General features: G+C 37.7%; 1 protein-coding gene across 1 annotated transcript; it reads left to right on the top strand.

The window, feature by feature from the left end:
- Window positions 1-1,702: 1,702 nt before the first annotated feature.
- HJURP (Holliday junction recognition protein) lies at window positions 1,703-25,597 on the top strand. Its single transcript, XM_083854495.1, has 18 exons — window positions 1,703-1,796; window positions 2,554-2,620; window positions 3,605-3,669; window positions 4,607-4,634; window positions 6,015-6,070; window positions 6,637-6,676; window positions 9,590-9,648; window positions 10,766-10,864; window positions 11,609-11,669; window positions 14,808-14,863; window positions 15,403-15,442; window positions 18,126-18,184; window positions 19,198-19,296; window positions 20,042-20,102; window positions 21,043-22,649; window positions 23,132-23,195; window positions 23,364-23,451; window positions 25,516-25,597. Exons 1-18 carry the CDS (start codon window positions 1,713-1,715, stop codon window positions 25,559-25,561), a joined length of 2,679 nt encoding a protein of 892 aa, XP_083710621.1. The 5' UTR covers window positions 1,703-1,712; the 3' UTR covers window positions 25,562-25,597.
- Window positions 25,598-25,941: the final 344 nt, after the last annotated feature.

Below are 25,941 nucleotides of genomic sequence, written 5' to 3'. Positions count from 1 at the left end.
ATCTACCCCCAGGTGTGTATTAAGAAAATAATGCCTACAGAATTAGATGCTCCTCAGTGAGATTCTGGGAGTTTTAAAGATGATTTGTCCTGCAGTCATCCTGGTGGAAATACAGTGACAAATGTAGGAGTGGGACCTGTTGTGTCACCCTGAAATTACCACACTCATCTTTTCTCTTCCTGCAAGCTGAGATCAACATTTCGGTGCTCTTCTAGCTGGCTTGTGATTTAACCACTGAGGGCAGTATTTCATGCAGTGGTGGCAGAAAAATCATACCCAGAAAAATGGTAAGGCCTAAAAAAAAAAAAACAAAAAAAAAAAAAAAAAAAACAAAACAAAACAAAACAAAAAAAAAAAAAAAAAAAAAAAAAAAAAAACCAGAAAAGAGATAAGACCTGCCAGAAACAGGGTAAGGCCTTAGTACAGAACTTGTTAGCTGTGAGTGGGAAAACTTCACATTCACATACTAGTAAGAATACCTTAATGTGGATGAAATTATGTATTTTGCTGAAGCCCTACCATAAAACAAAACAAAACAAAACAACAACAACAAAAAAAAAAAAACCAAAAAAAAAAACCAAAAAAAAAAAAAAAAAAAAAAAAAAAAAAAAAAAAAAAAAACCACCAGAAAAGAGATAAGACCTGCCAGAAACAGGGTAAGGCCTTAGTACAGAACTTGTTAGCTGTGAGTGGGAAAACTTCACATTCACATACTAGTAAGAATACCTTAATGTGGATGAAATTATGTATTTTGCTGAAGCCCTACCATAAAACAAAACAAAACAAAACAAAACAAAAAAAAAAAAAAAAACACAACAACAAAAAAAACCCACCACAACTGAGTAATATGTAAGTAAATACAGATCCGCTTTAAACAATAACGGATTACGAAAAATGCATCTGTGTTTACATTGCCCAAATGGCAAATGTTTTTGTAATAGGAGGTTCTAGGGAATTTGATGTGCTGATGGGTATTTTGCTTTTTTAAAAAAAATCTTTATTTAAAGAAAACCAACGGTTACCTGAAGGGTATTGGGAAGGAACAGACTGGTGTCCAAAATACCGGTGCCAGTGGGCAGGTAACACTTTGGCTTTGCCAGTTCCACTCCTCCCCAGAGGCCTCCAGCCTTAGGGGACCGGCTGGAGAGGGACTGGGGAGGGCGTGACTGCCGCCCTCTGAACACCAAACCCCCCGGCCCGGACTCCTCCGAGTCTGTGCCGAATCCCCCAGGGACACAGCGCTCTGTAATTCCCCGCCAGGACCTGCCCAGGCCCGAGACAGCCCCGAGGGCCCTCCGTCCCCTGGGCGGCGCGTCCTGTCACCGGGACACGGGCCCCGTGCGCCGCGGCCAATGGGAGCCCGCCGCCGGCCGCTGCCGCCGGCCCCGCAGCCAATGAGAATCCGCGGCCGGCCGCTGTTACCAGGTGGAATAGCGACCCAGCACCGCGCCTGGCTTGGCGCCAAAAGCCAGGACTTGGAGGCGGTGTGATCCAGCGCACAGCAGCTTCAGCAGCCAATCACAATTCAAGGCCCGCCCATCGCGCACTTGGACTGGCTGCAGCGCCAGAACTGATTTGAACGAGAGCCAATCGAAGGCAGCGAGAGGGGCGGTGACCCGCGGTTTGAATCGGCGCGGGAGCGGCTGGTCGCGCTGTGCCGAGCTGAGCGGGGGGCGGCGGGAGCGGCCCTGGCCATGGAGCGGGATGCGGCCATGGAGCGGGATGAGGCCATGCAGGAGGGGCTGCGGCGCAGCAACGAGCGCTTCATGGCCACCATGGACCGCATCCTGGATCAGGTGAGCTGTGGCAGAGCGGGGCGGGACAGCGGGCAGCGAGAGCACCGGTGCCTGGCCTGTACCGAGCCTTGCTCCTGTGCCTCGGCAGGAATCCGCTCCGGGAATACAGCACACAACGGGCACCCGGGAATGCCAGTGCTGGATGCCCCACTCAGGCACGAGTGCCAGCCGTCCTTAGCCCCATGAGCTCGCCTTAGACCGGGCTTTTCCATGGAACTGCAGCACGTGGGGAGCTCCTCCCGTGCATCCTTCTCCCCTGGGAGCCATTCCGTGTTTGCGGTGTGGGAATGGGCCTCCTCCGCCATGCACAGAGCACGCCTTTATCCTGGGATAAGCGGGCTGTCCCCTTCGGATGTGCTGCCACCCGGTTAAATCTGCCTCTAGAAGATTTTTCTCCACGTTGAATATTTTTGCGTGACATGTTGGTCTGAGGTGGGGGCTGCTTTTAGATTCTGCAGTGGAAGTTTGGGTGTAACTGTAAAAAAGCGATTTAACTGCTTTTGGAAACTCTGGAGCCCTGTTTTGGCGCTGCCCGGCTTTGGCATTGAGGTTTAGTGGCTTGTACATATGCTAAAAATACCTGTGTCCTCTAGGAGTTAATATTTCCAGATTGCTGACTTCTATCTTCAGCCAATAAAATACACTGATAACTTCGTGTTTAGGATAAAACAAAATATTGTACTCAAATATATAAACCGGACTTTAAAGGTATTGCTTTGATGGTTTGTTCTAATATTTAACACTTCTTTTTATTTAGTATAATCGTCCTTTTGAAGATGACTTTCTCGTTTCCATGGCTACTCTCACTTATGAGACACCTGAGGGTAAGAGCTCCTTAAAACTACAATGTTTACATTCTGTCTGGACTTAATAAAGCACCCAAGCGTTGGCACCTACTGGTGTTGTCTCCATCCTTCTATGCACTTCGTGAATTACAAGGAAATCATTTGTAATATTATAATCTTCACAGAGAAAGAGAGCTTCTAGAAGGCTTTTTTTGGTTCTTAAACCTATGTTATAGAGGCACTTCCCACTTCTCTAATTGACTTAGCAGCATGCCTGTTCTCAAAGCCAGCCAGCAATTAGTTTTGCCAGGCACAGAAGAAGCTTTTAGAGCTCTTCTCTCCCAGAAAATCACTTCCATGACTGGCTTTTTCTGTTGTCACCAAATATCAAGCCCTATAAAAAAATACTACATACATAAATTGCCATATCAGTTCTTGTAACCTACTGGACACACCTGGGAAGTACCAGCTGTGCACCGAGGGTTTTTACATTTTGTATATATTTTCCATTGGGAGAGGGAGGAAACATTCACAGAGTATTGCAATAGACAGCTTTGGATTTCTGAAACTTTGGTTATGCTTTTGGGTTAGTGACCTCTATTCAATATGGAATGAATATGGATCTCAGTCCTGTAGAGCCTTAATTATGGCTTTAACTAACCTCAGATACTATGTAGTCTGCATTCATCAACTAATATATAAAAACTAAGAGGACTTGCTCTTTTTTCCCCTCTTGGTAGCATATGGGGCTGTAATGCTCTTTGGATTTTAGCTCAGTTTTGTTAGACTCAGCATGTGAGTATTTTTTTTGCCTTGCCTGACTTCTCAATTAACTTGAATTACCATATTCTCTAGTTTGTTTTCCTCTAATTTTTTTTTTCAGCAAGTGTGGTGGAGACTGCTCAGATTTGATAATGCTTTGTCATTCTGTAAGATATTCTTTCTAAATATTAAAGTGATATTCAGTACAGATGGTGTTAAAAGAAAAGATGTTTTAATACTGTTACTTTTGTTTTTTTCTAGGACCAAAACAATGGGGGCGTGTGTCAAGGAAGGATGTTAAAAAATGGAAGAAGGATATGCTTAAGGTATTTAATAATGCATTCCTACCATGTACCCAAAATGCAGTAATATTCATTTTTGTATGTATAGATAGATAAAAGTATATTCTAATCTTGCTGTGCCATATAGTATTTTCACAGGTATTAATGAGGTCAACATCTGCTTTAAAATAGACTTTTAACACAGTTTAAGATTTTCAGATGTATTAGACTAAAATAGATGACCATTTATCAGTGGTTAGCACCACTCCTGGTAAACCAGAAGAATTTTTTTTTTTTAATTGCTGTTTGTCAGAAATGTGTATTTTTGGAATTCACCAGAATGTTTTCAATGAGGTTAATGCATTGAATCAATTTATCTTGGTTCATGTAATCAGCTTTTCAATTCCACAGGGCTTCCTGGTTTCTTTTTTTTTTTTTTTTTTTTTTCCCCCTCTGAAATAATGCCACAGTAATTAAAGAATGTTTGCAATCTCACCAGTCAGTGTGTCAGGTAAACCCATGGCCTGTATGGTGTCTGTATGCCTTGGTAGTTGGCACAGGAGCTTTTCTGAACTCCACAGAGCGAGGGCTTGAGGAGGGAAATTCAGCCTGAGGGAACAAGTGGATTTAATGGAGACCAAAAAAAGGCTGTTTATGGTTCCCTTTGCACTCCTGGTAAAACCTCTTGCACAGTCTACTAAGCATTGCTGCACAAGTTGCCCAAGTAAATCCATTAAAGACTGTAGGGGAAATTCTCTGTTTAGCCAATGTTTTTGCACTGATTTTTGCAGCAACAGTAAGGGAAAAGTGAATGATAGGCAAGTTTTACTGGATTCTTGTGGCTTTTCTGGTCAGGCCATGGGAAACCTGAAGAAATCAAATGGTTATGTAGTTGTGGGCTATACCAAAGTAAATAAAAGCAATGGTTAAAGTTATTTTGCTATTCTTGGACTATTCTGACTTTTTTTTTTTTTAATTGCAGGATAATAGACGAAGTCAAAGGAAAAGAGGTAAAGTGTTTTTAAAAAAACTGCTATGAATTATCTTATCCAAAGAGCACTGACTTAAAGGAAGATATTGATGCTCATGCTAAATCCTTTAGGATACTCACCGGGTTTTGTGTGAGAAACCATCTAATAAATCAGTAATACTTATGTACGTAAGGCCTCAAAAATGTAATATAAAATGTTTAAGATAAGAAAATATATTACAATCCATGGTAGTATCATAACAAGTAGATTAAAATAAGCACCCCTTATCAGTTAATCAAAGTGGTTTGTTGTATTTGTCAGTTTTATCAGATAATCAATGACTCTTAAAAATTCAAACCATAACTTATGTACATGTAGTGTATCATACAGTTCCTTCAATAGAAATCATTTTCCAGGCTAGAAATCAAATCAAATAGAATCAAAACAAGTCTGTACACCAAAGTGTAAAATGATACTTCTTAAAGAGGTGTGTGATACAAAACATTTTTCTGAAAAGAAGCTGTATGTTCCACTAAAATATATCTTTCTACTGGGGTAAATGATGGGGGTGAAATTTTCCAGTGCAGTACCGTCAAAGTATGTTGGGCTCTATTCTCTCAATATTTTATGACATTCATCTGAGACACTTTGTATAGGAAGTATTACTGTAGTGTTTGCAAAATAATGAAGATTAATTTCCAGCAAAGATTACAGCCTTAAGCCAGAGCCTTTTAGTTATATGCTTGATGAATTTTATGAGGAAGTGGTTTTATAGCCACTGGTTGGCAAACTGTGCTTAGAATTATTATCAGTGGTCTGTGCCCAGACTTGAGGAAAACATGGGGGATTTTCTTACAGGATTTGTCCTGTGCCCTTTATTGGTTTAGGCTTTTAAGAAAACAACAGGAGAGGGGTTACTCTTGATTAACTCTCAGATGACACCATGTCAGGTTGACCACTGAGAAGGGTACCTGACAAACTTTGGCTAAAACTTAAAGTAAAATCTGTTCTACTTCATGCAAAGAAGTTCAGAGTAATAGACTTATTTTGGAATAATCAAATGGTGAAGAGACAATTTTGAAAGCTGCTTGAGCCAACCAAGGATATCACACTGCACTGTAAAAATAGCACCCACCCTGCTAGATGATGGGCACAGGTGCCTTGAACACAGAGCACACAGAGCAGGTTTTCTGCACAGTGATAAAAGGTGTGCTGGAGGACTTTGGCTGGTGTTTCATTGTGGTGTGATTGTCCAGAGTGAGTGAGAAAAAGAAACCAATGACTAGAGGCACTAGTGATAGGACATAAATAGAGGGCAAAATAAAAGAAAAAAATTCAAACAGAAATAACTAGAGAGGCTAAATATTATAGAAGTAACAGAACTGGTGTTTTGTTTTTTTTTCCCCTGTTCATGGAAAGAAATATCAGAGGACGAGAGCAGTGATTTTGAAGATGAACAGTCACCAGTCCATCAGGTATGGGCACTACATTGCATCTGTTTTTATGGAGTGTTGCAGGCCAGGCTGGATGAGGCTTTGAGCAGTCTGGCCATCCCAGAGGGGTTGGTACTAGATGATCTTTAAGGTCCCTTCTGACCCCAGCTGTCCTGGGGCAGTCTCCTTGGGGGAATGTGTTTATGTAATCAAAAGGTAAAGAATATTCATGAACAGGTGGTGCTGTACCAGGATATCAGTTGTGGATGTCAGCTGAGTTAGGTTTATTTGATGGGAGAGTGGGAGCAGTTGGATATAGGCTTCAAGTGCCTTTTTAGTTAGGCAGTATGTGTGTCTAACATTTTTAAATTATTATTTATAGAATCTGTGTATTCTAGAGTAGTGTCTTTTGACTCAAAGTAAGTTTGTGTGTAGATTTGTTACTAAAGAGGGTGTGATTTGGACAGAATTTGTGGAATACAACTGTGTGTGTTTCTCTACCGCCACCCCCCAATAAAGTTATCAAACAGTGAATGCAGAAAATTCTATGAGCTAATGAATAGAGCTCAAGCTACCAGGTATTAAAATTCCTTTGATGTGCTTTTAAGGAATCTTCTGAGAACACTGATGTAGATACATCTGATTCAGGTGAGTTTTTTAATTTACTACTTACCTCTGCCCTTTTCTTAACATTTTGAGAAAATTGCAAATCACTTTTTCATCACTTTCTAATACAGTAAAAGTAGTTATTATATATGTTCAGTAGGCCTTCAGAAGGTTGAGAATAGGGATAGCAAGAGTCTGAGGTATGGGTGGTTCTATGAACTCAATATTCATATTCTTCTTTGGAATTTCAGTTCTGATTCCCTGGTACATTGGGAGGGCAGTGTGGAATATGCTCAACTGTCTTTCTTAGAAAAGAAAGGAACAATGAAATAAAAAACTTGGCCTAGGTGTCAGTAGAAGTTTTAGCAGTACTGAAATAAATACATTCAATAGTAGGAGAGTGATTAACAGAAGTTTGCAGTCAGTTGCAACAATTCTTCAGGAGTATTTGTAAACGCTTTGACATCAGTCTTGGGAAGATCTTTGGGGAAGTTTTGTCCTTGTATTTCCAAGTAATTATTTGATTGTGTTCGATTTCATTGACAGCAGTATTTGACTTTTGTTTCAAATATTTAAAACTGTTATTACTCAACGTTTTTGATTCCTGTCTGAGGAAAAACTTCTATTTTTCATAAGCTGAGCTATGGCTGGGCAGTAGGCAGCAGAGAGTGGCTGAAAGAGTAGTTTCAGTGAAGTATGGTGAGCTTGGGGTTTAAGTACTGTGGTATTAAATGAGCTTGTTCATCTACATAGCTGCCTCTAAGGCTGACAGTTACTTCTCTGTTGAGGGAAATGTTTCCTGTTATCATTTGAGAGGATGATTTCAAAGGAGTGTTTGAATGAGAAAATAATATCTGCGAGTTTAAAAGGCATGGCTTTTTTTTTTTCAACCTGCTCAATGAAACATTAGGCAAGTATGTCCATGGCATCTGTAGCTTGGCTTCAGTAAGTGTCCTCTGTCTTTTGCACTTGTGGGATAAATGAGTGAAATCCCTCAGACCCTGGTATTTTCCTAGCAGCATACAATAAATTATCCACTTCTCTTCCTATGAATGTTCTACAAAGAGACTGGAGAGAATTTGTAGAAACCTCCGTGAGTTCCAGCTGTCTCCAAATACTGTAAGATGTAGAAAGTAGATTCTTAGGGATATGGGATTGGATTCCTCACATAAACAATGGAGTTCACTGTGGTGTTTGGGATGCGTGGTTTTTTGGCTTTTGGTTGTTTTGGTGAATTTTTTCAGGGTCTTTTGGATCAGTTTTGGTGGTTTTTTTCATGTATGAAAGGTTGCCAATGAGGCATATGAACCTGGGAAAAAAAATCTATCTTTTGCTGGTTTAGCTGAAATTTTTGTTTTGGCAGGATTTTTTCATTTTTAGTATCCCTATAGAATACTTGACACTTCTTAATGAATGCAGAGGTTCTTCCAGGTATTATGCACTTGTTTTGTGTTTTAAGTACACAAAGCTTGTCTACAGCAGGTAAAAGTCAAGTGGAACAGCTCTGACCTGCGGCTGCAAGTATCAGTCTGTCCTTAATAGGGAAAGTTATTAGGCTTACCCTCTTTGCTTTGATAGGAAGTAGCATGGCAGAGTAGATCTGAACAATTACTTGTATCTAGCCGCATACTATCACAGAAAAATGGATTTGTTTGGAGAAAGGGATTAATATGTCATGACTTAGGTAGTAATAGTGCTTGGATGCACCTCTTGTGAAATAGCTTTCTGTATTTATAGATCATATTTTTGGAAGGGAAAGGTGGAAGGTTTCCTTTTTCCTCTCTCTTCTGCCTTTGTGGTGCCAAGGCAGAACAGAGAGGTAAAACACTTTTAAAAACCCTTTCAGATTCTCTGGAGACAATACTTTTTATTTCTCCCTTCTGTATCTTGGCCCTTTGCTAAAAACTGTACTTCTAGTGATTTCAACGTGTGATTGCCAGTACATTGAAGATAGACTAACTTTGGGGTTTTGAGGATTCACACTTAAAACGATACCTGTATACAAATCAACTGATTCTTTGATTCATGCTGTTTTCGAATAATTTATAATTGGCCTGGTGGAGTCAACCATTCCTGGATACAAGAGGTCTTCCCTTTTTCTCAAGAACTGCCCATTTTTGTAGCAGTTGAGTCTGTTCCTCTTGATGAACATTGAGGAAGCCATGTGTCATATTTGTGTCCAGTTCTACTGGAGGAAGGAGATTGTATGGCAGAGAGAGTAAAAGCAATTTCAGAATATTATGACGAGGCAGTAGTGTGGTAGAGTTTTTCACTCTCAGTTTGCAGAGTTATTCTCCTCTCCTTTTTACTTTCCTTTGGTGTGTCCAGGGAAAATCAGAAATGCTGATTTGAAATGCAGTCACATATTTTACACTCAGGGATGACTGTTTTTAACTAATAGTGATTTGGAAGGTCTGGCTACATCTGGAAAAAAAAAATTGTTGCCTTTCATTCACAAAAATACCCATAGATCACCTAAAAATGGAGTTAAAAGATTTGGACTTGTTTTTTCATACTCTCAATGTTATCCTTAATTTCTCACTTTGTGAGTTCCAATGTGGTCTTGACAATAGGAGAGTACTAAGAGAAAGTCCTTGCTGTCTGTGTTGGGATATTTAGGATGGTAGCAGGAGATATGCAATAATGAATCTTGCGGAGCAAGGACAGAAACTTTCAAAATAGTTTACTCTCTAATTTTTTTAATATACATTTTAAGGAACTGATTGCAGGGCAGTTTTCTTTACCCTTCTTTGCTCCCCTCATGTCATTTATGAACCCACAAACCATGCTTTTCAACTGGACTCAAAATGGAAATGAAATACAGCTAAAAAATGTAGTGTAGAAAGTATTTTCTAGAATGAAAACAGTGTAGTCAATAACTTGCCTAGTGTGTGTTTAAAAACAGTTGCTTTGAATTCAACTATATTTTACTGAATATTTATCTTCAAATTGCAGATGAAGAAAGTGGTGGTATAGGCTCAGTAAGCAGAAAATTTGAAGACAATCAGCAAGAGGTAAAAATTTTGGATGCCTAATAAAATTGTAATGGTTTTGTGTTCAACAGAAGCTGTTAACTATTTAACCAGTGTACAGATGCCTGATGAGTTGGTACAGTCAGCAGAGGACCTGATAAAATCTGCACCTTAATGCACTCTTTTAGCAAGTGAGGGGTTCGATAGACAGTGTCACCAGGACCAATGGCAGGTGATATTATTGTCTTGGTGATCCCAGTAGGCCAGAGAAAGCCATACCATGTGCTGCTTCAGCAGGGAACTCTGAGAAAGGCTTTTCTAGACAAGGAAAAAGAATAACCAAGTGGAGCCTAAGGAGGAAATACTTATGAAAAGTATGGTCGTTCACCTGAGAGTGTCACATAAATAGGAAACATGATTTCAAGCAAATGGGCAACGGGAAGTACTGGCTGCTATAACAAAGGCAGACAGGAATCTTGTGCTGTTGGTTCCCAGACTAGACTGGCCACAACTCCCCAGAACATTTTCATTGTTGATGAAAAATAGAACCCCCTGTGTGTGCAGGCATTTTAATCCTGTGTTCTTCTTGCTCAAATACCTTTACCAGGAATGAGATTTACTTTCCTTCCCTGTTCAGCATGGTGCTAGTGGCCTCTCTCTGATAAAAGGAAATACAATCTGCTTAAGAAAGGGACAGTTGACCTAATGAGTTGCCTTTTCTCTACGAAATTCTCTTAGATTTTATGTAGGAGTGGTCCTGGCTGAGTCGACCTTAATTTATATATGGGTTCTCACAGGATGTTAAGAATACATGTAACGATTTCCAGCTGTAATTATCAGATTTATAACCATTGTCCTGTTTTTTATTTGGGTGATTTGTTGGTTTGTTTGTTTTTATTGGTGGATCTTTAAGGCAGTGTGTGCTCTTCCCTTAACAAACCAGTTAATTATTCCTTTTTTATGTATCTTCACATGTAGTTCCTTGGCACTTGTGGGTTTTTGGGGCAGTTTTGCATAAAATGTCTACACTAAAAATGAGTTGATGCTGTTGCATATCCTCATGTGAGGAATACTAGTTTGGAGTTAATCTGAATAATCAGTTTGGAGTTGTCTGTGCCAGTAATTTCTATGTGTTTTGATAATTTTATTTTCCTCTAAGCTTCTGGAGGGAGATGATGGACAAATCCTAAAGAAGCAAAGAGTCCCTGTGGATGTGATAGTACAAGATGATGAGAGAAATATTCCCAAATGGATAACGGTACCATGTTTCTCTTATTCTAAGTTATTAGCTAGTTAGAATAAAACAGGAGCTCTTTTACTGGGTGGGACAATGAATTCTAACACAACTTCTCTGTGGTTCTCCCATTGTTCTTTTGCCTGATTTCTGAGTAAATATTATCAGGTCTTGGTGTTTTTACAGCTCTGATATACAAGAAATGGAGCAGATGATTTACAAATTTATTTTTGCTTTTTTTTTACTTTTCTACTTTGTTCTTTGAACCTTGATGTGCAGGTTGTCTTTTGAGCTGTAAGTTTTCCAAAAGATCTAAATCTGACCTTTGTAGAGAAAAAAGAAAATTAGCATTGCCTTGCTTTGGTTGGTGAGGAAGGTCAAAGGTGAAGTGATATGGTACAGGGTTCTGCTCCCCTTTTCTGCTGGAGCTGCCAGAGATGTCTTGTTTATTCAGGGGGATGTGTGTATATCTATCCATGGATAAATTATTATATTTGGGAAAGGGATTAATACATGATACATAATGTGTAAGGTGAGAAAATGACAGGTAGCTGTCCAAGATTAAACTAGGAACTCCTGACTTCTTACTGAGGTCTTAGTCTTGGTGTTTTCCACTTTGTGTGAACTTGGCCGATCCCCTGGAGACCAGAACTGTCCATGACCCAGAATAGCAAGAGGAGAGGGAGTCCCAAGAAAGGTTTTGATGTTATCTTTAACCTGCAAAACACTGTGAATGTTAGATTGGCTTTTTCTTTGTTTGTTTTTCAGATAACAACACCAGTGTCATCCAAAGATCATCGTTTGACTTTGGCAATGCAAAAACGATTTGGTACAATTAAGTCTTTTGTCTGTTGGTCAAATATATTAGTTACAAAATGTGGTTTTATTAAAATTCATTTGAAGAAAATATTTCATTTCTTGTAAGCACAAAGGCATTATTTATCCACCTGCAAATTTCTGTAGGCTGGATTTCAAAGCGAAGTTAGACGTGATTTTGCTTATGGCAAAAGGTTTTTGGAAAACTAAATATAAATAACTTGTGTACACAAAACTAGTTTTCCTTACCTAGCCTCAGGAACAAATATGCATAGTTACCAAATTTAGCAGCCTTTAGCTCACTGAAAGCAATATATTTTAGTTCTGCTTATTTTAAATTCAAGGAATGTAATATAGTGATGGCTTTGGATCTGTTGGCAACTGGTATTCAAAGTAGTACTTGCTAGTAAACTTTCTTCATAAGGTTTCAGACTTGTTGCAAGCCTAAGAGTTTTGGTGTAAATATTTCAGGTTTAACAACTACAAAAAAAAAAAAAACAAAAAACACCCACCTTTATCAAGTAATTAAAGTGGGTTTTGTTATATTTGTCAGTTTTATCAGTTAATCATTGAATTTTAAAAATTCCAACCCTAACTTACATACATGCAGTGAAGAAATGAATCTTAGCTTTTTGAAAATTACTAGATAAGTGGGCATATTAAAAAATATGTACTAAAAGAATCTCACCACGTTGCATAATGGGCTATCAAAAATTTAGCAGGTGATTCAGTGTTCTCAATGAATGAGGATGCCTCCAGGAAAAAAGTATCATACAGTTACTTCAATAGAAATCAAGTTCCTGGCTAGAAATCAAAACAAGTCTGTACACCAAAGTGTAAAATAATACTTCTTAGAGGAGTGTGTGACGTCTGACCATTTTTCTGAAAAGGAGCTGTATGTTCCACTAAAATACATCTTTCTACTGGGTTAAGTGATGGGGGGGAAATTTTCCAGTGTAGTACTTTGAAGGTATGTTGGGCTCTATTCTCTCAAGGTTTTGGTGTGTGGTGGTTTTCATGTTATTTTATGACATCTGAGACACTTCCATTTGGAACACCAGAGGACAAAGCAGTGCCCAGCACCTCTCTTCCTCTACAATACTAGCAAAACATTTCTCTATATGGTGTGGTCAGGTACAGGCTTTGAATCAGCCTAAGAAATTTAAATGTAGAGCTGAGAAATAAGGGTCTGGTGCAAAAAGTTTCAGATGGTCTAGAACTTTACCTCTTGCTCCATTTAGCTGATGGGGCCAAGTAGGACAAATATTTGGCTATAGTCTGTGGTAAAGCTTGGATAAAAAGTATTTTTTCAAAGATATGATATTTTAAGTGTTTTAGAAGAAATATTTTGCCAATTTTAGAAGCTCTTAAAGAGAAGTTAACTTGGAGTCTTTTAATGCTACAAAGTCTTGTTCTTATTAATTTTAAATGTAGTGTACTGCATTACAGATGACACAGATATGCAGAAAAATAGGTAACATGTATTTTTGCAATTTCTAATGTAACTTGAGAGAAGTATTATTTTATTTTAAGTTATCCTCAGGAAGAAATATCTAACTAAATATGGAAGTTGAGTGACAGACATCCTTGTAAGAAAACAATCCTGCATAGATTTGTATTGATACATTTATATTTACGTGTTCCGTAAAAAATAGTCTCACAAATTTTATCCAGCTTAAGAAAACCATATCTTGCTCTGATTTTTTTTTTAAACACTAAGACACATGAGTAAATATTTTAACTGTCTGGTTGTGATTGCTGTTTGCCTTAAAAAAAAAAAAAACAACCCACACTTAAAACCTTCAACCAAAAAAAGATATATCTGACTATGAGTTATTAAAATAATGTATTAATTTTACTTACTTCTTTATTCTTAAATAGACCTAAGTGTTTTCAATTAAGATACATAAAATTTTGTGCTATTTAGTGTAGACATTGGGCATTAAACCAAATACATTTCAATGAACCCCTCTCCTTGGAATATACAACTCACACTGCTGAATTTTGCTCGATTTGAGTTTTAATATTTGAATAGAATGTCCAGCACACTCATCAAGTTTTATTGATTAAAATGGTAATCCTTTGAGTGGTGGGCTTTTTTTTTAATAAATGGCAGCTCTCTGTAAGGGAGGGGACCAGGTATGTTAAATTTCAACCTCAAAAAAAAGTGATATTTCTCTCATGTATTAATTAACCACTTGAAATAGTTCCTTAAGAATTGTTTTTGAAAGAAAAAGTCCTGTGGTGTTTCATAGACCTTACTCAGTAAGAAATTTCGACAGGACATTGTTGTGTTCTTCTGAGTTCCTGTGTTCCCAATTGAGATATATTAGGAAAATGCACTATTCAGCTTCTAAAAAAATACACTGTATTGGAAGTATTACTGTAGTGTTTGCAAAATAATGAAGATTAATTTCCAGCAAAGGTTACAACCTTAAGCCAGAGCCTTTTAGTTATATGCTTGATGAATTTTATGAGGAAGTGGTTTTATAGCCACTGGTTGGCAAACTGTGCTTAGAATTATTATCAGTGGTCTGTGTGTCCAGACTTGAGGAAAACATGGGGGATTTTCTTACAGGATTTGTCCTGTGCCCTTTATTGGTTTATGCCTTAAGTAAATAACTGGAGAAGGGTTACTCTTGATTAACTCTCAGATGACACCAGGTAGGGTTGACCACTGAGAAAGGTGCCTGACAAATTTTGGCTAAAACTTAAAGTAAAATCTGTTCTATTTCATGCAAAGAAGTTCAGAGTAATAGACTTATTTTGGAATAATCAAATGGTGAAGAGACAAGTTTGAAAGCTGCTTGAGCCAACCAAGGATATCACACTGCACTGTAAAAATAGCACCCACCCTGCTAGATGATGGGCACAGGTGCCTTGAACACAGAGCACACAGAGCAGGTTTTCTGCACAGTGATAAAAGGTGTGCTGGAGGACTTTGGCTGGTGTTTCATTGTGGTGTGATTGTCCAGAGTGAGTGAGAAAAAGAAACCAATGACTAGAGGCACTGGTGATAGGACATAAATAGAAGGCAAAATAAAAGAAGAAATTGAAACAAAAATAACTAGAGAGGTGAAATATTATAGAAGTAATAGAACTGTTTTTTGTTTGTTTTTTTTTTTTTTTTTTTTTCCCTGTTCATGGAAAGAAATATCAGAGGACGAGAGCAGTGATTTTGAAGATGAACAGCCACCAGTCCATCAGGTATGGGCACTACCGGCCAGGCTGGATGAGGCTTTGAGCAGTCTGGCCATCCCAGAGGGGTTGGTACTAGATGATCTTTAAGGTCCCTTCTGAGCCCAACCATCCTGGGGGAGCCTCCTTGGGGGAATGTGTTTATGTAATCAAAAGGTAAAGAATATTCATGAACAGGTGGTGCTGTACCAGGATATCAATTGTGGATGTCAGCTGAGTTAGGTTTATTTGATGGGAGAGTGGGAGCAGTTGGATATAGGCTTCAAGTGCCTTTTTAGTTAGGCAGTATGTGTGTCTAACATTTTTAAATTATTATTTATAGAATCTGTGTATTCTAGAGTAGTGTCTTTTGACTCAAAGTAAGTTTGTGTGTAGATTTGTTACTGAAGAGGGTGTGATTTGGACAGAATTTGTGGAATACAACTGTGTGTGTTTCTCTACCACCACCCCCCAATAAAGTTATCAAACAGTGAATGCAGAAAATTCTATGAGCTAATGAATAGAGCTCAAGCTACCAGGTATTAAAATTCCTTTGATGTTCTTTTAAGGAATCTTCTGAGAACACTGATGTAGATACATCTGATTCAGGTGAGTTTTTTAATTTACTACTTACCCCTGCCCTTTTTTTAACATTTTGAGAAAGTTCCCAATCACTTTTCTATCACTTTCTAATACAGTAAAATTGGGGTTTATACATGTTCAGTAGCCTTTCAGAAGGTTGGGAATAGGGATAGCAAGAGTCTGAGGTATGGGTGGTTCTATGAATTCAATATTCATATTCCTCTTTGGAATTTCAGTCCTGATTCCCTGGTGCATTGGAAGGTCAATGTGCAATATGTTCATCTGTCCTTTCTTAGAAAAGAATGGCAGTTGTAAAAATAATAAAATAATATATAAATAACATAAAATAACATATAATAATAATGTAATGAAAATAATAAAATAACAATAAAAACCTTGGCCTTGGTGTCAGTAGAAGTTTTTGTAGTAGTGAAAATAGATACATTCAATACTAGGGGAATGATAAACAGAGGTTTGCCATCAGTTGCAACAGTTCTTCAAGAGTGTAAATGCTTTGACATCAGTCTTGGGAAGATCTTTGGGGAAATTTTGACTTATTTTCCCAAATAATGTTTGATTTCATTGACAGCGGTATTTGACTGTTTTTTCTTTTTTTTTTTTTTTTTTCAAATATTTAAAATTTTTATTACTCAACATTTTCGATTCCTGTCTGAGAAAATATAAACTTCTACTATTTTTCTTAAGCTGAGCTATGGCTGGGCAGTAGGCAGCAGAGAGTGGCTGAGAGAGTAGTTTCAGTGAGGTATGGTGAGCTTGGGGTTTAAGTACTGTGGTATTAAATGAGCTTGTTCATCTACATAGCTGCCTCTAAGGCTGACAGTTACTTCTCTGTTGAGGGAAATGTTTCCTGTTGTCATTTGTGAGGATGATTTCAAAGGAGTGTTTGAATGAGAAAATAATGTCTGCCAGTTTAAAAGACTTGGCATTTTTTTTCAACCTGCTCAATGAAACATAGGAAAAATATTTCCGTGGCACCTATGGCTTGGCTTCTCTAAACATCCTTTGTCTTTTGCACTTGTGGGATAAATGAGTGAAATGCTTCAGACCCTGGTATTTTCGTAGCAGCATACAATAAATTATCCACTTTTCCTCTTCTACGAATGCTTGACAAAGAGACTGAAGAGGATTTGTAGAAACCTCCGTGAGTTCCAGCTGTCTCCAAACACTGTAAGATGTAGAAATTAGATTCTTATGGATATGGGATTGGATTCCTCACATAAACAATGGAGTTCACTGTGGTGTTTGGGATGCGTGGTTTTTTGGCTTTTGGTTGTTTTGGTGGATTTTTTCGGGGTCTTTTGGATCGGTTTTGGTGGTTTTCATGTATGAAAGGTTGCCAATAAGGCATAAGAACTTAGGAAAAAATTCTATCTTTAGCTGGTTTAGCTGAAATTTTTGTTTAGGTGGCAGGTGTTTTCCATTTTTAGTATTCATACAGAATATGAATTCTCAGTGAAGGCAGAGGTTCTTCCAGGTATTATACACTTGTTTTGTGTGGCAAGTATGCAAAGCCTGTCTGCAGCAAGTAAAAGTCAAGTGGAAGAGCTCTGACCTGGGGCTGCAAGTATCAGTCTGTCCTTAATAGGGAAAGTTATTAGGCTTACCCTCTTTGCTTTGATAGGAAGTAGCATGGCAGAGTAGATCTGAACAATTACTTGTATCTAGCAGCATACTATCACAGAAAGATGGATTTGTTTGGAGAAAGGGATAAATAAGTCATAACTTAGGTAACAATAGTGTTTGGATCCTATGAAATAGCTTTCTGGATTTATAGGTCGTATTTTTGGGAGGGAAAGGTGGAAGGTTTACTTTTTGCCTTTGAGGTGCCAAGGCAGAACAGAGAGGAAAAACATTTTTAAAAACCCTTTCAGATTCCCTGGAGACAATACTTTATATTTCTCCATTCTGTATCTTGGCCTTTCTGCTAAAAACTGTAGTTCCAGTAATTAGAACATATGATTGTCCGTATATTGAAGATAAGCTATATATGCTATACTATATAGAAGATATACTCCGTTTGTCCTTTCCTTTGGCGAGTCCAGGGAAAATCAGAAATGCTGGTTTAAAATGCAGTCACATATTTTATGCTCATGGATGACTGGTTTTTGCTAATAGTGAATTGGAAGGTCTAGCTACTTCTAGAAAAAAGAATTGTTGCATTTAATTCACTAAAATACTCATAGAACACCTAAAAATGGAGTTAAGAGATTTGGACTTGTTTTTTCATACTCTCAGTATTATCCCTTAATTTCTCACTTTGTGAGTTCCAAGGTGGTCTTGACAATAGGAAGGTATAAACAGAAAGTATGATCGCAAGTCCTTGCTGTGTGTGATGGGATATTTAGGATTATAGCAGGAGATATGCATAAATGAATAATGAATCTTGCAGAGCAAGGAAAAAAGCTTTGAAAATATTTTACTCTCTAAATTATTTAATATGCATTTTAAGGAACTGATTGCAGAGTAGTCTTCTTTACACTTCTTTGCTCCACTCAAGTAATTTATGAACCCACAAACCATGCTTTTCAACTGGACTCGAAGTGGAAATGCAATACAGCTAAAATGTAGAATGTAGAGAACTGTTTTCTAGAATGAAAACAGCGTAGTCAATAACTTGCCCAGTGTGTGTTTAAAAACAGTTGCTTTGAATTCAACTATATTTTACTGAATATTTATCTTCAAATTGCAGGTGAAGAAAGTGGTGGTATGGACTCAGTAAGCAGAAAATTTGACGACAATCAGCAAGAGGTAAAAATTTTGGATGCCTAATAAAATTGTAATGGTTTTGTGTTCAACAGAAGCTGATAACTATTTAATCAGTGTACAGATGCCTGATGAGTTGGTACAGTCAGCAGAGGACCTGATAAAATCAGCACCTTAATGCACTCTTTTAGCAAGTGAGAGGTTCAATAGACAGTGTAACCAGGACCAATAGCAGGTGATATTATTGTCTTAGTGATCCCAGTAGGCCAGAGAAAGCCATACCATGTGCTGCTTCAGCAGGGAACTCTGAGAAAGGCTTTTCTAGACAAGGAAAAAGAGTAACCAAGTGGAGCCTAAGGAGGAAATACTTACGAAAAGTATGGTCGTTCACCTGAGAGTGTCACATAAATAGGAAACATGATTTTAACCAAATGGGAAGTACTGGCTGCTATAACAAAGGCAGACTGGAATCCTGTGCTGTTGGTTCCCAAACTAGATTGTGGCCAGGACTACCCAGAGCATTTTCATTGTTGATGAAAAATAGAACCCCCTGTGTGTGCAGGCATTTTAATCCTGTGTTCTGCCTGCTCAAATACCTTTACCAGGAATGAGAGTTACTTTCCTTCCCTGTTCAGCATGGTGCTAGTGGCCTCTCTCTGACAACAGGGGATACATTCTGCTTAATAAAGGGACAGTTTACCTGATGAGTTGCCTTTTCTTTACATAATTCTCTTAGATTTTGTGTAGAGGGTCCTGGCAGAGTCAGCCTTAATTTGTATATGAGTTCTCACAGGATGTTAAGAATACCTGTAAAGATTTGCAGCTGTAATACCTGTTAATTATTCCTTTTTTTATGTATCTTCACATGTAGCTCCTTCTTGGCATTTGTGGGTTTTTGGGGGAGGTTTTGCATAAAATGTCTACACTTAAAGTAAATTGATGCTGGCTACATATCCTCATGTGAGGAATACTAGTTTGGAGTAAATCTTGAATAATCAGTTTGGAGTTGTCTGTGCCAATGATTTCTATGTGTTTTGATAATTTTATTTTCCTCTAAGCTTCTGGAGGGAGATGATGGACAAATCCTAAAGAAGCAAAGAGTCCCTGTGGATGTGATAGTACAAGATGATGAGAGAAATATTCCCAAATGGATAACGGTACCATATTTCTCTTATTCTAAGTTATTAGCTAGTTAGAATAAAACAGGAGCTCTTTTACTGGGTGGGACAATGAATTCTAACACAACTTCTCTGTGGTTCTCCCATTGTTCTTTTGCCTGATTTCTGAGTAAATATTATCAGGTGTTGGGGTTTTGACAGCTGTGATATACAAGAAATGAAGCAGATGATTTACAAATTTATTTTTGCTTTTTTTTACTTTTCTACTTTGTTCTTTGAACTTTGATGTGTGGGTTGTCTTTTGAGCTGTAAGTTTTCCAAAAGATCTAAATCTGACCTTTGTAGAGAAAAAAGAGAATTAGCATTGCCTTGCTTTGGGTGATGAGGAAGGTCAGAGGTGAAGTGATATGGTACAGGGTTCTGCTCCCCTTTTCTGCTGGAGCTGCCAGAGATGTCTTGTTTATTCAGGGGGATGTGTGTATATCTATCCATGGATAAATTATTATACTTGGGAAAGGGATTAATACATGATTCATAATGTGTAAGTTGAGAAAATGACAGGTAGCTGTCCAAGATTAAACTAGGAACTCCTCTGACTTCTTACTGAGGTCTTAGTCTTGGTGTTTTCCACTTTGTGTGAGCTTGGCCAATCCCCTGGAGACCAAAACTGTCCATGACCCAGAATAGCAAGAGGAGGGGGAGTCCCAAGAAAGGTTTTGATGTTATCTTTAACCTGCAAAACACTGTGAATGTTAGATTGGCTTTTTCTTTGTTTGTTTTTCAGATAACAACACCAGTGTCATCCAAAGATCATCGTTTGACTTTGGCAATGCAAAAACGATTTGGTACAATTAAGTCTTTTGTCTCTTGGTCAAATATATTAGTTACAAAATGTCATTTTATTAAAATTCACTTGTGGTTTTATTAAAATTCATTAGAAAAAATTTCCATTGTAAACAGAATGAAAATTTCAATAGGCTGGATTTCAAAGGGAAGGTAGTCGTGATTTTTTGTGTATGTATTTGGAAAACAGAAAATAAGTAATTTGTGTACATAAAACCAGTTTTCCTTACGGGGCCTCAGGAACAAATATGTATACTTCCAAAATTCAGCCTTGAGCTCACTGAGAGCAATATATTTTAGTTCTGCTTATTTTAAATTCAAGGAATGTAATACCATGGTGGCTTTGTGTCTGCTGACAGCTGGTATTCAAAGTGGTGCTTGCTGGTAAACTTTCTTCAGAAGGTTTCAGACTTGTTGCAAGCCTAAGAGTTTTGGTGTAAATATTTCAGACTTAACTAGAAAAATCATTATTTTCCACATGGTTTATAAAAGCAAAAGCTTCACTTGTACTCACCTAAGCTTTCAAGGAACACAGATAAAAAGTAGCGAAATCTTTTGGATAAGGCTGTTACATCTGACCAGGAGTCACAAAGGGCAAAGAAGTCTTCATCTGCCATGAATATCTGGATATTATGCTACTGTGAATAGTGTTTTTTTTCTAACACATTTAATTTCTTTCCTCTATAAGATGTGAATTCCATATGGTTAAGAAGTCTATTAATTTTCTCCTAATTGATTGAATGGTAATCATCTATTTAGCCTGCCCCTAAAGCTTAATCAAATATTTTGTTACAGTAAGGCTTATCTGGATCATATGTAGTTGTTTTTAAGTCATACAGTATATTACTGGAAGTGCTTTCATAGGTTTGGATTTTTTTCTGACTTCTGGTTTTGTTTTTTGACTTGTGGTTTTTGGTTTGGCTTTTGTTTTATTTTGAATAGGCAATCGGGCTGCTGTTAGCAGAAAGAAGCTGGAGTTGTCAAATGAATGTTCTTCGTCTAGACACCTACGGTTACAACATTTTGGTGTTCCCACTTCATCAAACACAGTAGCCTTACCCAGGCAGCGACCCTGTCCACGACTGAGCACGACTTCATTTGATAGTATCCTTGGAGAATACCAGCCTGCAGATGAGGGATGCTCCTGGAGCACTACAATTCTTGCAGACTTGTATCCTGCAATTTTAGAGACACTTGTAAAGCTTGTGGCAAAGCGCTGTCAGAGAAAAGTGTTAAAGCACATGTTTGGACACTCAAGGTCCAAGAAATGGCATTCTAGAAGACCAAAGCACAATGTCACTGTATACAAAATGGGAGGGTCCAGAGCCTGTAAACTAAAGAAATCATTTCACAGCATATGTAGCCGTACAAGTGAAGACAACCAGAATCCAACTTTCGGAAATGAGAGCAGAGAATTCTGTAGTGACAATTGCTTCATTAATAATTCTTCTAGTCTGGTGCCTTATGCTTATACTGATACAAATGAAATCAAAATGGGCTACTCTGACTCAGATTTAGAACAGCATTTGGCATCTAGAAAGGGCCAAGAGGTCTGCAAATACACTACTTTTCCTGATGTTATGGATAGAATGGGAGAGACATTTTTAGTTGAAGAGGAATTACAGACTACTGCCTCACCAAAGAATTCAGAATACGCAGAAAGTGAAAAATGGGCTTACAAAGGTTTCTCAGAACCCAGTTTTATAACATCTACTGCCAGTTCAGATTCAAGAGCGCTTCATCGCGTAAAAGAGAGGAAGACTCAGAAAACTGACTTTTCTGTTGGTACCTCAGAGTTGTGCTCATATGCTTACAGTTCCCATGGCAATAGTAACAATTCTACACCTATCACAAATTATTCTCCTGCAAGATCATCTAATACTGCGTTCATGAATCCTGAAAAAATAATTCCGGAAAGACGAACTTCTTTCCAGCACAAAGACTCATTTTCCTCCTCTTTTATGAAGCAGAGTCCTTCAAAGATGCCCAATAAATATGAAGATGCATTTGAGAAACTCTACTACAAAGTGTGTTCTGAAGAATTCCAGAAGTCTTTGACATTGACAAGACCTCTTTTAAACTCACAAAACCTTGAAGAGAAAGGAAGATTAGTGGAGAGTAATTTAAGTGATTCTAGGAGGTCCATTAAACAGGGTGATAGAGAATTTAACAGGCTCTATGAAAAATTTCGTGTTCCAGGGAACAGGAGAGGGTCTGTTCCAGAATTTCCTTGGTTTCAGACAGTTTCAAATTTCAGGAAATATGAAAAAATACAGATGCCTGAAACTGTAAATGCTCTTGTTAATTCTCCTGTCCGAAGTTATTCTTCAATTTCCAGTGTTAAAAGAGCAGGAAATTCTGAAAACTATCTTCCTTGTTCACCACTGAAGCGACTGAAACTTACACCAGAACGTTGTATTTCTTCAAGGAAATGTCAGGAGATTTCCCCCAGTAAAAAGGGTAATCCTCAGGCAGCTGGCATGGATGCTTTGAGCACGTACAACTGTAGCAACCCCAGCTTGTTTGCAGATCACAACTGTCATTGTCAGGTATTTAAGGACCTTGAGAAAAAAAAATTGTGTACCTTTAGATATTTGGAGAAGGGCTTAAGAATGGATTAGAGCTGCAAGCTGTTGGAACTAGTGATAGCATACTTCTGATGCTTTTTGGTTAGCAGGGATGTTTTACAGCTCTGGGAGCTTGGAGATATCAGGTCTCCTAGATCATGTGGGAAGCTCTCTATACTTAATAAATTTGAAATGGTTCTAAATGAAAGATTTGATTCCATTTTAGTCGCTGGTTAAAATGGTCTCAAATAGTGACTCAGTTATGGTGTTGTCCTTCTGAAATGATTTTATAGATGGACAAGGCAAAGCAAACAAATTAATCTTTCCAGGGTTTCACAGGAATCGTTATACTTGTTGATTTAAATCAGACACTCATTTCCAAGTTCACAGTCATCTCTTCTGAGGTAAGCTGTGAAATAGCATATTTTTTTCATTAATGTTATAGGTTGCTGCTTTATTTTCAGGGCTCTGGATCTCATGATTCTTCAGACAGAAGTATTCTTGGTATTCCTGGCACTTCCCTGCAAGGTTAGTTTCAGACCCTTCATTAATTTGCATAAAAGTATTTTCTTAAGGAAACTTACTCATTGAAGTATTTCCAATGTTTAAATAGGCTAATCCTTAAACAACATTCTGTAATGTTTGTACTGCTTGACATTGTTCTTGCTTTTTTCATCCACTGTTTCTCACCACCAGAACCTGGGACTGCACGTGCACACTCTGGTGTGCCTGGGGCAATGGGGAATTGCAGCTCTCTCAGAAAAGTGAGGAAGAATCACCCAAGGTAATAATAATAGCCTCTTTAAAAAAGAGATTTCAAAATGAATTCTTACTCCTCTATGCTTGTATTAAAGATGTGGAGGTCCCATGTTTACTTGTAGAATGAAAATGAGTGTGGGAGAGCCCAAGCTAATCACACCTGCAGAGTTGAAAACTGAGAGGAAATGTCTGTGGTCAAAACTAGCCAGACTCCAGCAAGGAGGTGTGCAGCTGAGCACGAGAAGTAAGATGACCTAACTGAATACCTACTGTAATCCTTAGCTGGTGTTCATTATAGAGGCATTTATTATTTCAGATGTGCTATGGAATTGTTTTGATTGTGGCTGTGTGTTTAAGCTGACAAGTCACCTCAGAGAGGAGGGCAGCATATTGTCATTTGAAAGGACTAGAAAACGTTGCCCTCTGCAGTAGGACACAGTTATACCTGCATTTTGGCTCTGTGTAAACAAGCAATGCCTCTGCTTGGAACGTATCAGAGATCCTCTCCTCCTGCTATTATCCCTACTGTTAGTGTGTTTAGATCTCTGGAAGCAGGACACTCTTTCCAGTTCCCTGAGCACTGGCCTAACATACCTGTTTTTCTTAGAAAATATCTAACTTTTAAAGGATTATAAAGCTTCAGATCTCTTGGATTTTTAAATACAAACATTTAATATTCTAGGGATTTAAAAATCATTAAAAGCTCTCTAAAAAAATCCTAATTTTATCTACCAAAACATTTTTGACATGCTTTTTTGCTGTAAGTGTAATTTGTCACTGCAAGTTATGCTGGCTTTCCAAACTCAGTCAAGAAATACTTTGACTATGCTTGAGATGATCATACAGCTGATATCAACATTTTCTGACAATGTTTGAATTAGAAGTTCAAAGAAAGGCAGAAAGCACTTTTAAATTATCTCTATGGAGAATTTAACAAGAAAAAAAGCTTCAAGATTTAAAGAAAAAAGTTCCAGTTTAAGCAAAGATGGAATTGAAATTTAGAGGCTTGTATTACAAATACATACAACATTGATAAAAACTGTATTTGGATTATTTTTGCTATAATGGAAGATTGGAGACAAGCTGATGAGTGTGCAAGGACATTTCTATGATGTTGAGTATGCCCACTTAGCTGAGCAAAATTCTCCTCAGTTCCTGGATTCCTTTTGTTTATCCTCATTACATTATCCTGTCTCCCATACAAAATAGCCAGTCCTGTAAAATTAGTTATTGTTCTAAAGGAAAAGGTTTTTCTTTCTTTAATGCATATAAGCAGAGAAATCAAGATTTCAGAGTTTTCTTCCTAGGCATCTGGAATAAAATCTATTTCTTTGTTCTTTAATTACAAAAAGACATGTTTGCTGATTTGTAGCCAAAATGGACTGTCAGCTGGAAAGCTTCCTGAGGCCTGTGGTGTGATATTTTTAGTTTTCTATGGTTCCCAGCAGTGAAGCTTTTTAATGGCTTTAGATCCCTCAGAAGTTTAATGCCCAAGCCATGTGGCAAAATGCTGTATGTTGTAATGAAAATTGTGAGAAGAAAAGGAATATTGTCTTTCTATCTGGAACCAGATTGCCTTTGTCCAGAAGATGATTATGAAAGAGATTTCTGAAAAGGAAATGTTCATAACTAATGAATTTTACTTCAGCTCTGTGTGAATGCTGTCCTACAGCTTTACTGCTATATTTAATTGTCAGATGTAAACCAAATTAGTTTAAAATATAAGAGAAAATTTATGCAGTTTCTTAAGTGATATGCAAGGTGTTCTCACTTGTCTTTAACATTTAGCTGGTTGTGAATACATTCCAAGATTGCATCTCAAAGTTTAATAGATATACATAGCTTTGATGTAGTAGCACTACTGAGACATTAAAATGACGTTCCATGAAAAGCTTCCCTCCATCTGAGAGCACACAGGAAAGCAGACAAGGAGCCCTGCTGCTGTTCACAGTCAAGATGTTCAGATACCTTGCTTTGGCAATTTGTTTCAATTTCATCATGTTCGTTGGAGTTTCAGCTAATATATAGTATTTTTGTGTAATTTACTCCATCATCTAAACAGAGGTTCTGTTTGGTTTTTTTTTCTTAGGGTATACAGAAAACTCAGCTACACTGATGGGAAAGACCAATTGTAGGAATCCTTTGGATAACACTCTGGTTAAAGCTCACCAAGAAGCATTCATGGACTGTTACACATTAAAACAGTTTTATACAGGTTGGGTTTTATATATATGCAGTTTGTTTTATATATGTTCAGTGTTGTTCTTCCAAGAATCAAGTATTTATGGTTCTATGTAAGCATATAGTTCTGGTGTATAATTTCTCGTATTACAAATCTTTGGGAAAAGGTTTGTCCCTTTTGACAGGGCACTTCTTACTCAATTTATGGCTAAGTTGGAATTTTATACTTGACAGTATTTGTAATAACAGAATGTTATCTCTATTCTTTTTATTTGCTAATAACTTTTGATTCTTACTGTATTAATAATAAGGAACAAGTTAAATTACCTAAATT

This window comes from Zosterops lateralis (assembly GCF_965231275.1).
Source record: "Zosterops lateralis genome assembly, chromosome: 2".
In the NCBI taxonomy this organism is placed as follows: Eukaryota; Metazoa; Chordata; class Aves; order Passeriformes; family Zosteropidae; genus Zosterops; species Zosterops lateralis.
Note: the sequence above shows the minus strand (reverse complement) of the source record. Positions and strands in the feature narration are given on the sequence as shown.

Bases quoted from the DNA above. Each gene is read 5' to 3' on its own strand.
- HJURP (XM_083854495.1), top strand. From the start codon at position 1,713: ATGGAGCGGGATGAGGCCATGCAGGAGGGGCTGCGGCGCAGCAACGAG. The intron at 2,621-3,604 runs GTAAGAGCTCCT...GTTTTTTTCTAG, and splicing joins CACTTATGAGACACCTGAGG to GACCAAAACAATGGGGGCGT. The intron at 20,103-21,042 runs GTACAATTAAGT...TATTTTGAATAG, and splicing joins GGCAATGCAAAAACGATTTG to GCAATCGGGCTGCTGTTAGC.